This window comes from Aythya ferina (assembly GCF_964211825.1).
Source record: "Aythya ferina genome assembly, chromosome: 3".
NCBI classification, from domain to species: Eukaryota; Metazoa; Chordata; class Aves; order Anseriformes; family Anatidae; genus Aythya; species Aythya ferina.
In genome coordinates this window covers 37,141,141-37,156,602 of record NC_140298.1, presented here as the reverse complement: position 1 = coordinate 37,156,602, position 15,462 = coordinate 37,141,141, and the positions used below count along the sequence as shown (strand labels likewise).

The 15,462-nt window shown below is 43.6% G+C and overlaps 1 protein-coding gene across 3 annotated transcripts in view; it reads left to right on the top strand.

The window, feature by feature from the left end:
* Positions 1 to 15,462, top strand: part of TTC7A (tetratricopeptide repeat domain 7A) — a 183,934-nt gene that overhangs the window by 38,453 nt on the left and 130,019 nt on the right. For all 3 annotated transcript variants that reach the window (XR_014691589.1, XM_084514860.1, XM_084514861.1), the window contains 3 exons: positions 2,107 to 2,244; positions 2,639 to 2,722; positions 13,967 to 14,071. Coding sequence is in view for 2 of the 3 variants with exons in the window: in XM_084514860.1 (XP_084370986.1) it covers positions 2,107 to 2,244; positions 2,639 to 2,722; positions 13,967 to 14,071 (327 nt within the window). In the remaining variant the exon portion in view is untranslated. The remainder of the gene's footprint in view (positions 1 to 2,106; positions 2,245 to 2,638; positions 2,723 to 13,966; positions 14,072 to 15,462) is intronic.

Below are 15,462 nucleotides of genomic sequence, written 5' to 3'. Positions count from 1 at the left end.
CAGTTCTCACATGTATTGTCTCATTCCTGTTTATTGCAGAATTTGGGCATGTTGTTGCATCTAGTACCAACATCTGTTAGGAGACATTAATGGGCACTCTCTAGTTCTGATTAATTTTCTCTGTGTTAATGCAGCAATTTAAAAGCCATAGCTCAGTGCTAGATGGATACCCAAAAAAAGCATCAGGCTATAGGTGGCTGTAATGGGAGGCTGATCAGACTACAGAGCATGCAGGTGATATCTCATTAGCTATTTTCTACAAACAATTAATATAACTCATGGAAAAATGTGCTATTGCTACTGTATATATCTAGGAGGATTCACCTGGCAGTAAGGATCATTCTGGATCTGCTTTAACTTTCTTTTTAAAATAGTAATCTCAGAATCATACTGTATATGTTCTTTTTTTTTTTTTCTTTTTTACAGCAATTTTGTTTTTCTTTTGAAGTAGTTTTGGGTTAAATCCAAACAGAACTCGAACATTTTCTTTTCCATTTATATTTACTTTGTTTTGCTAGTAAAGACAGATAAGACATGCTTCTGTGCTCTGCTTGCAGGAATTTCTTATTTTCTCACCCTTATTCTCTGATACAATGTATTGTTCTGGGCTATCTTTTTAAATCACAAATTATGTCTTCTGTATTTACATAAAAAAAGAAACCACTTCCCTTGCTACAAGAGGTGGTGTAAATTTTTGTACGCAATCCAAACACTAGACTGAGTCTGCCCTGTCAGCTTGCCTTTAGCTGTGTTTGCCATTAGCTCTTGGTTGTGATTGGGTTGGTTGGCAGTAATTGTGTTTGCTGTCTCAGCTGTGATGAAGAATGCTTGGAACTGGGTATTGCACAGATAATATCATGATGAAACAGTTGCAGCTTAATCATCCTGAAATATGCGTGGGCTGTAGGAGCTGCATATTCTGGAAATTTTTATTACACTTAATTCCAGTGTTTAACCTTTTTAGGAAAAAAAAGCTCCCTGCAATTAAAAAGAAATAGATGTAAGATTATAGTAGTGAGTATTATAAAAAAAATTTCGTAGCCTCCCTGCTTTAGAGAGGAAACATCTTGTTTGTTTTTGCCCCAGGTGAAACTGTTTGCAGTCTCCTAATTTTTCTGATCTCTTAGATGTCAGACCTGAATGTCCTACATTGCACCTCGTCCAGCTGAGGAGCCCAGGGCAGGGTATCTGTGCTCAGTGTATGCCACTGTGCTCAGCAGCATACAGTATTGCCTTTCTCAGAGGTTAGGCAGTCATGTTCAGAAACCAGAGGGAATTTTCTTTTCATTCTGGGTTCAAGATTTCCCTCTTTGTCCTCAGAAAACAGAGGCTGGGATCTTGAGGTAGATCTCAGTCTGTGGGATGTGGTATTTTGCAACATCCTAGCAAGCTGCTAGACTGATCATTTTCTGTCAAAAGTAATGTTTCTTTTAAATGTATCTAAGCTGAGCAATGAACTGATAGATTATGCAAAATTAATACTTACAAAATAAGATATTTTCCAAATAATTATTTGGCATTGCATTGCCCAGGCTTCTAATTGCATTAAATTGATGGCAAATATGATTACTCAGGCAACCTGCTCAAATTAAAAAATAAAAAGTGAGTAGCAGAAAAGAACAAGAGAAACGCATGGTATTGAGAAGAAAACAGTTGCAGGCACAGAGGACAGCTGCTTCCATGGTTGGTATTTTATCACAGTTGCAGCTAATTGAAGTAATAAAGAACATGGATTAAGGATAGTTTGTATTTTGACGTCTTGGGGAATCTGATCTGTTAGGTCAGTTTCCTAATGTTCTGATTCTGAAAAAAAATCCAGATGAAGTATTCCCAGCAGGTCTGTTCTGTACGCACAGCTGTCTTCTTGAGTTTGCTTTCTGTGGATAAAAAAAAAAAAGTCTACTTCTGTATGGAAACACCTTGCTGATCTGGGAATATTTTTAATTTAAAAAACAAAACAACAAAAACAAAATAAATAAAATCTTGAGACGATTGTAAACAATGTACCATGGGTGATGGGTAGAGCTTCCTGTGGATGAGTTGTGTTGTTTTGTTTTGTTTCCTTGCTCTGCTGAGGTCTGATGCTATGTTTGTGTCTGTCCCCAGGCAAACCGGGACGCAGTGATCAGCCGTGCCCCTGACCAGCAGGATGACCGGGCTGTCAGCCTCCGGGATGCTTCTGCAGTCTACGACCTTCTCAGCATCACACTGGGCAGAAGAGGGCAGTATGTCATGCTTTCTGAGGTACCTCTGCCTTCTGGCTCGACTTCCATCTGAAATGTGCAAACAAAACCTGCCTTTCAGTAACTGTTGGCTGTTGGTCAGGGAGGTGAAGCGCACTAGCTGGCAATTAGTAGAAACAGCTACAGGCCTGTGGCAGCACAGGTCAGAACTGTTTGAGACTTTAAGCTGATTCATATGTAGGCTCTTGAACAAAGCAGCCCTAATTTAAAGTGGTATCATATGGTAGCAGGCCCCATTAACTAAGAGGAAGAAAATTGTCATTTAAAAAAAAAAACATACTTGCTCCACAACAAGGCGTCTGCCCTAATTTGCTTACTGAGCCATGCCAAACAGCAGTATTGACAAAGGATATCAAAAACAATTCCTGACATTTCTTCCAATGTTTATTTTGCAGTGCTTGGAGAGAGCCATGAAGTTTGCATTTGATGAATTTCACCTTTGGTACCAGCTTGCCCTGTCCATGGTGGCTTGTGGAAAGGTAAAGTTCAAACTAAAGGACTCTGAAAGGGCACACTTTCCTCTGGCAGAATGTGTCTCGCTTACCATTTTCAGTGTGTGCAGACATGTTTTGTGGTGGTAGGTCCCACCAAATAACTTATGTGAAGGACAGTGCTCACATTTGATTGTTCTTCGTGATGAGGTATTGTGTACTTATCTTCTCATGTAGTGCTTGCTCTTCATTATTAAGGAGAAAACATACTTTGTGTATGGCTGTGGATTGAAAAGTGTTATATAGCTGTCCATACTATACAGATTCAACATAAATATGTGTAGCATAAGAAAGATACTGATGTCTCAAACTGTCAGCAATTCTGTGTCTTTGGGCAGTTGACTTAACCTCTCTCTAAGCTGTGATTCTCCATCTGATCCTAGGAAATGTTTGTGCTTTTTCATAGACAGCTTGTGAAGATTTGTATTTTTGAAGTGCTTTAATCTTGGTACAGCAGATAATGTAGAAAAACAAAGGATATGTGAATGCATGCGGTTGTGTTTTAACACCATTTTTTAAAATTAATACAGTATTTGTGAAAGTTCTCAGTAGACCACTGAGATGCCTGAAGTCTAGTTGCAAAAGATAGCTGAGCTTTTCTTTATTAGGCTTAAAAGAGGAGACTTCCCGCAGGAAAAGTAGATGATAAATTTAGCTTGTTCATGGTGGGGATCCCCACCTACATCTTTTAGGAGCTGTGAGCAGATTAAAGCTGTAGCAGACTGCCTACAGCATGGTCCTATATTCTGTGACCATGGAGTGTAGGGGGTCCGAGTAAAATTAGACAGAGATCACCAACCATTTATCATCAGTTAAATGATGACCACTATTGGCCTTTTATGGCTATAACTTGAACTGGAAACTGGCTTTGGGGTGAAAGCTCGAGATGAATAAGCAGTGTTAAGCTTTTGTAAAGAAGTTGTCCTCCTGTGGTGTGTAAGTGGCAGTAAAGCTCAGATGATGTCTGAAGGTGTTCCTTTATTTTTATGAGCACAAAGCCTTATACAGAAGACTGTTTTTGGGTGCTATATGTTAAGAGAATAGCAGACCAACAATAGAGTCTAGTAAAGATCATCAAGGATGGCTAAGGGCTATGGTGCCCTTATATGTAAGATGGTGCCACTTATATTTAAGCATAGTAAATAGGACTCTGGAAAGACCAGCAAAAAAAAAAAAAAAAGTTCCCATAAAGGTTGGGAATGGGGTTTGAAGAGAAAGAAATGTTCAAGAGCTGTTGCAAAGAAGAAGGGTTTCCTCTTGTCTGTGGTGGGTAGGACAAGACATAATGTCTTCCAGTTGCAGCAACCCAAGTTTATGTTTCCAATTAGGAGGCGAAAAAAAAAAAGGAAAAAAAAAAAAGGATATCAGTATGCTGGAAAAAGGACTGCCTGTGGAGATTCGTGTAGAGCTTGCGTCACTGGGGATCTGTGGAACACCACGGACAAATACCAGTCAGCCACGACCACGTTGTAAGGCACTGGAGCTGGACTTGGTGGGACCCAGCAAGCTCTGAGTCTGTACTGGGACTCCACAGTTATCTCATAAATCAGCTCGGTCTGTTATAAGCAGAAGGAGACATCAAAACTCTGATAAAGTATATTAGGTAAAAGAACAGTGGGGGGCTGGAGGGAAATGTCTAATGGGAGGGAGGCTGACAGATTCCTGTAGGAGTTCAGTATAAGCATTTCAAAATCCAATTCCAGATATGAAAACAATGGCTGGACTCTCAGTTATGTATAGGGAAACCCGAAGCAGCTGGAAGAATACTTGAACAGTGAGCCTGTTGCCTTGGTGCTAATACCTCACGCTGGCCTATGTCAGGTGAAGGCTTTAAAAATCGGGCCCAGCTCCCCTTGGCATTCAGCTGGAGTTAGCACGTAGCTGCCCTCCCTGCCTTTGCAAATCCTCCGGATACCTGATCTCTTGATATTCAGGGCAACAATGACTACATAGGCAGCGATGGGAGGTACAGTAGCTTCCCATAAATTCATTTCACTTGTCCGGAAGGTTTAGTGGCTTTACAGGTTGTGTAACCTGTTACTTGACAGCAAATCATGATGTAACCCTGGTAAAATCTAGAACTGCTTCCCAGCAGATTAGCTGCTGATGGTTGGCAGCGTATCCAGAGTAACTGGGGTTCGATCTTAAGTTAGAATGGAAGAGAGAAATAGGGCACCATCTTTACCTTCTAACAATTTCCATGAGAAATCTGTCCTCCTTAAGTGTATATGTATCTCTTCAGCTTCCCCTAGAGGTTATTGTATATTTGGTACTTAAAAATGAGCAACATGAGTATCTGTATCTCTACAACTGTCCCAACTTTTAAGATCTTCAAGTATGGCATGTATTTGAAATATTTAGAAGGTAAAATGGCCTGATCTTGTCTGTTTTTGTCAAAGCTCTAAATGTTCTGTGCCTTATATGGAGCAGTGAGGATTCCCTTACCCAACAATCCCATCTGTGCAGCATTTCACTTCTAATCCTAAAGTATTCCCTGAGGATTCCTGTCATACACTCTGCAATGCGTCATCTCGCTAATGGGAGATGTGGCATACATTTTTATACTGATAGCAGGACAGCGTTCGTTTAAATGGAAGTGCTCCAGTGCAGCAGGAGGAACTGATGAGAAAAGAGTGTGGTTTGTCTAGACTGCAGATTGCAGAGCACGCTTGAGCTTTTATAGGTAGAAGATCTGTTTTCACCTGTCTCAGTCGCAGCCAATTCCTGATCTCATTTCTTGGTAACGAAATCTTACATCCTGCGGTGTTACTTCTTCTGCAGTACAGCAAATCATGCTCATAAATCTTGGGTATGACAGGAACCCTCTATCAACCTGTAAATGCTAGAAACTTGGTCTTGTTATTTTAAAATATTTTTAGGAATTGCAAACTCTGACCTTCTTAAAGTGCTGTAAAAGCCTATCTTGTCCTCTGTTCTGTGTTGCATTTGATTAGTGTTGCTTTTATTTTGTATATTGATCTCTTTCGGATTAAGTCAGAATTTAACATAAACTATTTTCTTCCTCTGCCAGCCAAAAAATTGCCAAATGGTGGCTGTCATTTTTCTCAAGTGATCACTCTGAATGTCAAGTCAACCAGCTAGGCTCATTACTGTGTGTATGCTTGAGTTTACACATTATTTTTAAACGGATGTGTCTTAGCAAAAATAGGCACACTGCTTCGGAAAGTCCTTAGGGCAAGCAGGGCCTTAGGGATTCATAAAACAGTGAATGAGAAAGCTCAGAGAAGCGTGACCTTCCTATTCTTCTATCCACTTAAAACACCAGAAGTAATGGAGTGACAGCAGTTTAACTTGTGCTCTCATCACGCAAGATGCCAAGAAGATGGTATGGTCTGGTGGTTGTTTTTTGTTTGGTTGGTTTTTAACTTATTCTTGGGGATGCATGTGTACTGAATTGTTTGTTTTCTGAATGAAGGGAGGGTGTTTATTTAAATGGTCGAAGTCCATCCTGAAATGTGAAAGACTTTGTAGACAATTTTAGAAGAAATTTAGGTGAAATGCTGGGAAAGCATAGACAGTGGCATTAAGACATGCCTGCTGTAGGAAGAGAGTAGTGGGAGATGTCCTGTGTCACCGTGTGTCATTCTGGATAGGCAGGAGAAGTTTACATTGGCCTGATGCAGAACACCTGTTCTTCTGCACTGGTACTAGAAAACTGGATGCTGAACGCCGCGCAGATGCTTTGAGTTGTTTCTGCTGGTCATCACCTTCACCATTTGGTAGTACGATAGCCAGAGGCTGAGCAGGCACGGCAGCTCCCTGTCTGCCATGCACAGACAGGCTGGAGCCTGAGTGGCAGTGGTGTGCGAGCCGGATGCCATCTGGCAGCGTCCTTGGGCTATGGGATGAGCCACTGCCCTGCTGCCAGGCCGAAATGAGTGCAGTAGGTTGCATCTGCTGGTCTCAAGACTTTGGAAAAGTAGAAGTGACCTGTATTGAGCAGGATTAGAGGGAGGGAAAGGAGCAGATCTTTATTTACGATGTAGGAGACTGTGTGAAGGATGGCTGGTTGGGGCAGACCACCTCTGCTGCTGCTTTTCAGCTGAGCAGTTTGCACTGGAAGTGGTGGAGAAGACCAGCACGCAGCGGTCCTGCAGGCTGGGGCAGCTCTGCCGAGGTACCTGCAGGTGGAAGCAAAATGATCGCAGCGTCTAGGTGATGTATTGCAGGCACAAGGGATGTGAAATAGGGTCTGCGTGTACTTGCAGGCATTTCCCTGGCCTCAGACCAGTTGGATCAGTTACATGCTCCCTTTTTCAGATCCCTGTCCCCTTCCACACTTAACTGCCCCATGTGGGGCCCAGCCTGGGGGCCTCAAAGCATCACCGGAGCTCTTTGGGATTAGAGACTCAGAAGTGCATGGGGTTGGACTTTGGCTTAGGTCAACAGGATCTGCGTCTCGAGTGTCTTTTTACCTGAGATACGGCCAAAGGGTAATATAAACTGATAAACAATGGGCCTTGTACAGGCACGTGTAAAGCAATGCTTATATGGCTCTTCCAACTAACAATCCAAGGAGATGAGGTTTGTATTTAATGATAGCGAGGTGCTGTTTTCCTGAGGGTGGTGAGGGAGGATTTGCCAGAGATGGCTGTGGAATTGTGAACGATGAGGGTACTCGGCCTGCAGGTTCGGGGATCACCAACACAGCCAGTCAGCCTGCAGCAGTCTCACATTGCTCATGTCCAGTGGATAGCTGTTGTTATGAGTGTATTCAGTACATAAAATCATTTTTGTGCTCAAATTTAATATTTCTGCTCTATTTTTTTTTACTGTGTTAAAAGCTGTTGGGTTGCTTGTATTTCCTGACTAGAGGGGCGAGGAGTCATACAGTCTCTGGCCAGCTGAGGAGGTAATCTGCCCTTACCCCTCACCCCTGTGCTCATTAAGGAGATGAGGAGCAGCAAGATGTGCGTAAGGGAAGGGGTCTGGAGCAGGTGAACGGGCAGTGGGAAGAGACTGGAGCTGGAAGCAGTTACCTGGAGGCAAGGGCTGTGCTCAGCAGGCCTTGTGCTGGGGTTGCTGATGGAGGTGATGTGTTCCTGGGGTGCCCGGTGCTCAGCTGTCCAGCCACCCTCACCCAGGGTTTGCAGAACACCGTCAGCCCAGTGCTTGCCTTTAGGACAGCAAATGCTGGTCCTGCCCAGCCCCTGCTAGCCTGTGCTGAGGACACCCCAGGGACAGTGGCCAATGTTACTGTATGAATGGCTGGCCGTAGGGGGATTTATTCTCCGAGGGTGGTACCTTGCAAAGCCAGGCAGATAAATCTGCTTTCAGCTACACAAAATGCTCCTGTCTCCTTTCAGCCTTCCTGTGTTTGTTCATCTTCAAGGCAAAGAGGAAGAAAGAGTCACACTTGTCTACCTGAGTGATTTTCTTAATCACGTAACACTTCAGGAGGTGTCTGGTGCTATACAAAGGGAAATAATCGCATCCTCCGTGGCATCTGTCATTCAGCTGCTTTTCTGAGGGAGCAGGCTGCAGCTCTCGCAGAGCCAATCGTGCAGTGTCACTGCGTTCCCCTTGGCTGCTCAGCAGTGGAGATAATGCAGCCCTGCCCAGGGCTGGTGCTGGCAGCATTTTTAGGGTTTTGAAACAAGCCTTAGACAGACGTGCACTTTGATTTTCAAGCCTTTTGCAAGTTGCTGATACGCACTGGTCATAGCCAAATAATGTCAGGCTAATGTCTGAGCTGCTCCTATCTGTGTTGCACCCAAAAAAGGAATGCTGCCACTTATTTAAAACAGTGCAGCAAAAGCAGATGTCTGTAATAGCTTCAAGGAGCTTCAAGTTTGACTCAGCCATGCCTGTAATGCCGATATACAGCTTTCCAGAAGGTTAGGAGGAAAGTTATAAATACATTCGATACATAATTCTGCAGCAACAGCAGATGAATTTTATGATTTAGGCTGTTCCTTCTGTTGGTTTCCTTGCAAAAGCTTAGGCTGGTTGCTAAGCAACTGGCACTTAAAAAAAAAAAAAAAAAAAAGGAACATTTCTTTTTGCATTGCAGGCAGGAACCTTGGGAGCAGCAGAGGCCTCGGCTGGCTCCTTAAATAGCATTGCTGGGGAATGAAAGTTAAAATATTGAACAGTCATTGGGTAAAGATCCTGTTACAAAGGTCAGCCAGCTAGGGGTTATTCCATAGTTTGGTTTCTTTTGGTGCAAAAGGGAGATGAGAAGGGCGTGTGTGTGCGGTAGATGGTGCTAAAAATGGAAAGCTTCCTGCCTGAGGAGCAGAATACCTGGGTGGGCTGTAGAGCTGCCTTCAGGCTTAACTCTCTTTTCTTGACAGAAAGTGTGAAGGGTGGTGTTTGTCACATTAGCATGGGCAAAGTCATGCTTTTAAATCCCAGAATGTAAGAGGTACTCCTAAAAGTGAGTGTTTGAAGCTGCCTTACTGCAGTGCTCTGATTTGCTAAGCACAGGGTAAAAGAAAAGGGGAGCAGCAGTCCCTATGTTGAGAGAAGTGAATGTCTTAAGAGAATAATATCCATGCTGAGGGATTCACAGAAATGTAGAAATTCAGTGAACAGCTAATTCCTGACTTCTCAATTGCTGGCTCCCTCTAATGTCATCTTCCCTTGCTGGTTCAAGGTCACTTACAGCTAAATGGCTGTGAATCCCAGGATACCAGGAATACTTATTCGTGTGTGTTGAAAGATTCCTGCCACACGCACAGACACAATCCCTTTGAGATGGTGCAGCTTTTAAGATCAGGCAGGATGATGCTCGAAGACAGGCAATGCTACTTGGGGGGATTTGTCTGTACTGGACTGCCAGGTGAATTGGGAGGGAGGCTGTCTACCAAGACCACCACCTTGAGGAACGTTTTCCCTCTGGCTGAAAGCAAAAAAAAGTAGAAAGGTTTTTGGAACCTATGCAAGAGAAGAGCAACTGTGTATGGTGTGTCAGGTCTGCTTGGCACAATTTGCTGTCTAGAAATTCTTCCTTTTACTTACATTTATGGTCTCTTTATCTTCTAAGTGTGAAATGAATTCTCTGCCATCCTCCTTTCCTTGCTTCGCTGTGGTAGGAGAGGAAAGAATGATAAATAGTATTGGAGTGCACTCGAGATTTTGCCATCCATTTAGGTAAATGCACTAATGGTGCAAAATCTCTCATCTCTCGAGTCTTTTGGAAAAGTTAAGAAAGAAAACTAACAGTGACCTGTTCCTCATTCTACATGTATACCGGTCATGTGCAAATGTTGTTCAGGAATATGCTTGTGTCATTCATTGTGAAGTTAGCAAATGGGGAAGGAGAGCTGTGGTTAGTATTTGGTTAGAAGTTTTTCTTTGTTTTACAGGATTCAAAACCATGACAACTTTAACTACTTAGGGAGAGGTGTCTTCTCCATCTTTCTTCCCAGTAGCTTCCTTACAATTCCTCACTGCAGGTTGAGAGGTGCCGCCCGTGTATTGAGTGCAGCACACAGAGCCCTTTCAGCCTGTCCTGAAAGCAGCCTTTTGTGAGTGTTGCTCACTGCTTCCCAGCACCTGTCTTTACTCATTTTCTTTTCAGAAATTATTACAGAGCACACTTGTGAACTCAGCAGAAGGAAAATAGTGTATGCAAGTAGATTAGGTGAAAAAAAAATTAACAGAGAACAGATTCGTTAAATATTGGACTTAAACATGCAACAGTAGTGCCACGTGCTTCACCTGTCCCCACTGCAAAAATAACAAAGCTGTTGTGTGAAAGATGGAGATGTCCAATTCAGGTAAGAGAGGTTCTGTAGTCCTTTACACTTTTTTTTTGTATGTGTTTTGTCCCTTAAGGCTGTGTTTTCACTCTGTATCCTGATTTGAGTTCTGTGCCTTGCTTGTCATAACAAAAAGGAGAATTGTCATGAATCTCCTTAAATCTGATGAGGATCCTAAGGCTGAGAACTCAGATCTCCCATTTAAAAAAGCTGGAACCCCCCACGAGGCAGCTGTTGGCAAGCTTGCCGTTTCTTTAAGCTATGTCTTTTCAATGAGTTCCTCTGTTTTAGGGAGACTCACAAGCCTTTTTTCCCAGAGAGAGTCCAAATGAGGCCCAGAGGCAAATTGTTTTGTTTTGTTTTCTGAAATCCTTGAGAACTGGTTCTAGTGCAGTTGTTATAATCCAACAATTAGAGATCTAAACAGAAAGAACTTAAACCCTGGCCTGAGATTTGATGTGAGCTGTACTGAAGCTCCAAATTATGAGCAGGAAGCATGCAGTCACTTGGAGTTCAAGCTCTGCTCTTCTCAAATCATGCCTCACCAATAAATCTAATTATTATTGCCTTGCAGTGAGTCTCACAAACAATGCACTTGGCTGCCTGGTCCACCCACGCTAAGTGAAAGAATATGTGCATTTTAATTATCAGATTATTTCAGTGTTACACAAACACTGTTTCATATTAAATATTTTTACAAACCAATGACATCTGTATTCAATACAGGGTGGGTGATGTTTGTTCCCTGCCAATTAATGCCTGTAATGAATATCTGTGTTACACCTTGGTATGTATATTTCTCACCAGTGTCCCCTAAACCAAGTAACAGTGGGAGTGAGATGTTATTCTTCCTGTAGTCATTCCTTGGCCACCATTTTCATCTATATATAATTTCTGCTGAGTAGTTTTCAAGGTGCGATTTTATAGATCTCTTGAATTTTAAAAATGCAGCTGGGGAGGAAGGCTTCATGTTGCCATGTTTCTAAAACCATTTCTGCTGTACACGTTTAATTGCAAACTTTATAAACTTGCCTAAAGTAACGTAACTTCGTAGATGTTTTGAGAGCAGCATGGAAGGTATAGCTTTGACTTGGTCAATTAGTGTTCAGAAGCTCCTCAGCACATGCAGTCAAGTGGCTCTACGAAGGAGAGGAATTTGGGCATGGCCACAAGGTGGGTTTCTCTGCTGTGCTGCATTCAGTAGTGGCTGCTTTGTCCTTGCCCCCCAACAGTCTCGTGGCTGCGGCCCAACTTTGAGCAGGCGTCTCGCTGCTCTGACCTGTACTCGCACCAGCTGTGATCGCCAGCAGTGCTGCAGCAGCCCCAGGTGCCTCCTGCTCCCTCCTGTGGGGAACAGAATCCCCCCCCATCGATCTGTCCACATCTTCTCAAAGCAGTGACACAGGACAGAAGGTGGTCTTGTATATGCCTGGCCTTTTCATTTTACTTTTGTATGCTAGGATAACAAGGGCTGGAGGTGTTCAGCTGCATATACGCTGCCTGGTAAAGTGCATGTGGTCCTCTGGTACTGCTTGGGTTTCTCTAGTCTGCAACACGTGTGGGCCAGAACAGAGGGCAGGAAGATGATGTGCCAGGTTAGGACACCTACATGCTTATGCTAGCGCTTAAAGCACATTGAGTGGTGGCACTGGGAATACCAGCTCCCTGCAGCACAGGCAGCCTTCTGTAAAGGAGGAAAAAGAAGCCATTAAAACCTGAGACATTACTTGTTCTAAACAAATAGGTGTCAAGAAGGTTCATTCAGAGGGATGCGAGTCATCTAGTAACAGCAGAGCGCGGTGATGCGTTTCTTGCTCTGCTTCAGGATTGAATTACCCAAGCCTTTATTTCTGAGCGGGGCGAGGTACAGGTTAAGCTCCCATCTCTGTTCCCAGACAGGCATCTTCCTGGCTTCGGACCAGCAGCTGAATGATGTGTTTGGAATTGTAACAGAGCAAAATTTCATTACTTGTATTGATGATATCTGATGCTCCGCATTGGTGGGAGCAGTCTGGAGAATGTAGGGCAAGCTGTTGCTCTTTTTTAGGCTATGTTATTTAGGTTACATAGCAGGTACTCAAGGTTTTCAAGCAGGAAGCTTTGCCTTGTGCTGCTGCAGAGCCTGTGTGTTCTCTTAAAAAGCTCATCTTTGCCTTGTCATGTGCAGGACTGCTGTGCATCGCTTTTTCCCCTTTTTCCAGGCTGCCTTCCAAGCCCATTTTTCTCCAGGCTTTGAATCCTCTAGCAAGAACTGGACCTTCAGCTCTGCGGAGAGAGGAGGAGGCAGGCTCAGGCAGCCTGCTGCGGCGGGAGGGAGGGGAAGTGCTGATGGCCTGTGGGAGTGTGAAACCGTCCTGCGGGGCTGCCAGCTGCGTGGTGTTAGTGTGTGCTCACAGGAGCTGCAGTGAGGAGGGCCCTCGTGGGCCAGGACCTGATAGGGATGGTTGTTAGTTAGGCTCTGTGAGCTTGTATCAGTGTGTTTACTGCCCTCCTGGGATATAGAGAGGTCGTGGCTGCGCAACATGCTGCTGGGGGTGCATACGAGTGAGAGGCCTGTGTGCCTCTCGGCTGGGAGAAGTGGGGCTTTGAGGGGCTCTGGGTCGTGTATGAGGAGAGTTGGAAGCTTCAAAGAAACTGGTTCAGGTGGGTTAGGGTGGGCTAGGAAACTGGCAGGGCTGCCCAAGCCTTCCTTGTCACCAGCATCTCACACCAGAGCATTCCTCATTCCCCATTAAACTGCTGAAATGCAGCCGCCATGAATGGCACTGCTGTAAAAGCAGTGTTTGTAGAGCACGTGGAATATCCAAAAGGCCGTGTAACGGCTGAGCTCAATGAACACCATTTATTAATGGTAACCTTACACCAGGAAGAGCTCCGTGGGCTTTCTGTCTGCCACATGCTTCTCAGACCACCCGCTGCATGGCGGGTGCACAGCTCTGCAGCTGCCTGCCCCACCATTTGCATGGTGGGATCCCAGTTGGGTTCTTGTACATTCGGACCTGGAGAAGACAAAAAAACAGCCTACAGAACAGATCACTTTAGCTACACAAACCTCTGTCTGACAGGTTTTTTGGTTGGTCTAAAATGTAACGTACAAAAGGATAACCTCTTTGTGATCTCCTCTGGCTTACTGGAAGATGGCTGCATGCAAGGGGAACTATATGGCAGAGTTGCTGTGAGTTGGAAGGGCAGAGTTAAAATAACCAGTGTGTTGATAGCTGAAGAAGACTGTTTCTTGTAAAGTGCACAGCCAGGGACGGTTCTTCAGCATACTTCTTCTGAGCGTGGGAAGCATGTGTTTGTGTGCACATGTGTGTCTGTGTGTGTGGAGGTGGGAGTAAAGTTGCTAACTTGTTGCTGACATGATTTTTTTTTTTTGTAATTTCATATCACTGTTTTGTACATTTCACTGAAATACCTTGCTTGGGCTCTTAACAGCATTGTCTAATCAGCCTTTTTTTTTTTTTTTTTCCTTTCCTGCTCTGTCTCCCCTTCCTCCCTCCAGTCAGCATATGCTGTATCAGTGCTCAAAGAGTGTGCTAAACTGCGACCAGCAGATCCCACCGTTCCTCTTCTGGCTGCCAAGGTCTGCATTGGGTCACTGCACTGGGTAAGCAAGCTGATGCAATTTTTATTATGTAATGTATTCAATGCTGCAGTGACAGTACCATAGGGTAGTTGCAGTGAGAAAGGAAATCCCTGTTTAAAATCACATATGCGTGCACGTTTAAAAGAAAATAAAAATCCCAGAAAGAAATACTGCAGTAAGTCACTGAAATGAGCTTTGCTGGCCTGTTATAAAAAGGAGGAGGGGAAACAAACATAATGGTTGTTCTGGGAACTGCCTTTTCAAGTGAGTATCCAGAGTTGAATCTGCCACCCTGGTAGCCCCTGAAAGACAAAAGTTAATAAGTTGGTCTGGCCCTTAGATTGCTAGATATTTGAGGTCTGCTGGATGACTCAATCTTTTGTTCTTGAAGTTCCTGTGTCAGTGTTTTCTGTTCTGGATGTGTTAATGTATGCCCCATTCAGAAGCGGAGTGGGAGTGGAAGTCTGTGCCTGTGAAATTCTGATTATCCCAAGGAGAAGAAACATCTGTCAGTCTTTTACTGCTTGGTTTAATTAATTGAATGGCAGCCTGCTGTTTTCACCTATCCTCACCACGAGGTGTCCCTACAGTCAGTGAAGGATTATAATTGCTAATACCAGTAAAACAAAGCTACAAGAAAGGAAAGCATGAAAGAAAATACCAGAAGAATCTGCTCGGGTTTTGGTGACAAGATGTTCTACCTCTTCCCCAGGCCTCTACAATCCCTTTCTGGTAAAAATTGGTATTGAGCTGAACTTAATTGAGTTGTGTCAGTTCAGGGCCTCCGTGAGGGCACCTGGTTATATATGTTTTTGAATGAACTATACTGCTCAAACTGTAATGGTTGAACTCATGTGAGTCAGCAAAAACTAGAAAGCATCTTGTTCGAGGAAAAAATCTTTCAGGTCTGAGGGCCTTGAGGGAATCCTTGCTACCTAACTTACAGAGCAATTTAGCTCTCTTTTATCCTTAGCTCAGTATGTAAATTTTGAGGGCTGAATGTTATTCAGTGACATAAAATATTCACAATGTAAAACAACATTCACAGTAAAGCAAATGCATTTTTCTTCTGATTCTTGGAGATTTTAAAACAGTATGTAAGCTGGACATTACAGCTGTGCTGAAGACTCATTAACATGTCTGAGGTTTTCAGAGCAAAATCAAGCTGTTATTAGCCTAAAAAAGCAATTATATTGATTTTTTTTTTCCTCTGTATAGCCTCTGAAGTTACAGTTGCTTCATGAGCTAAATTCATGCATTCCTATAGAGCCATACTAGGGGACCTGCAGCCTGACATCTTCCTCTAGCAATTCTGCTGTCTCAGTGCTTGTCAGGAGGAAAAAAAAGCAGCAGAACAGACATGAAATTTAAGGGAAATCTTTCTGAGATCAGAGTAGGTTTTACTTAGGAGA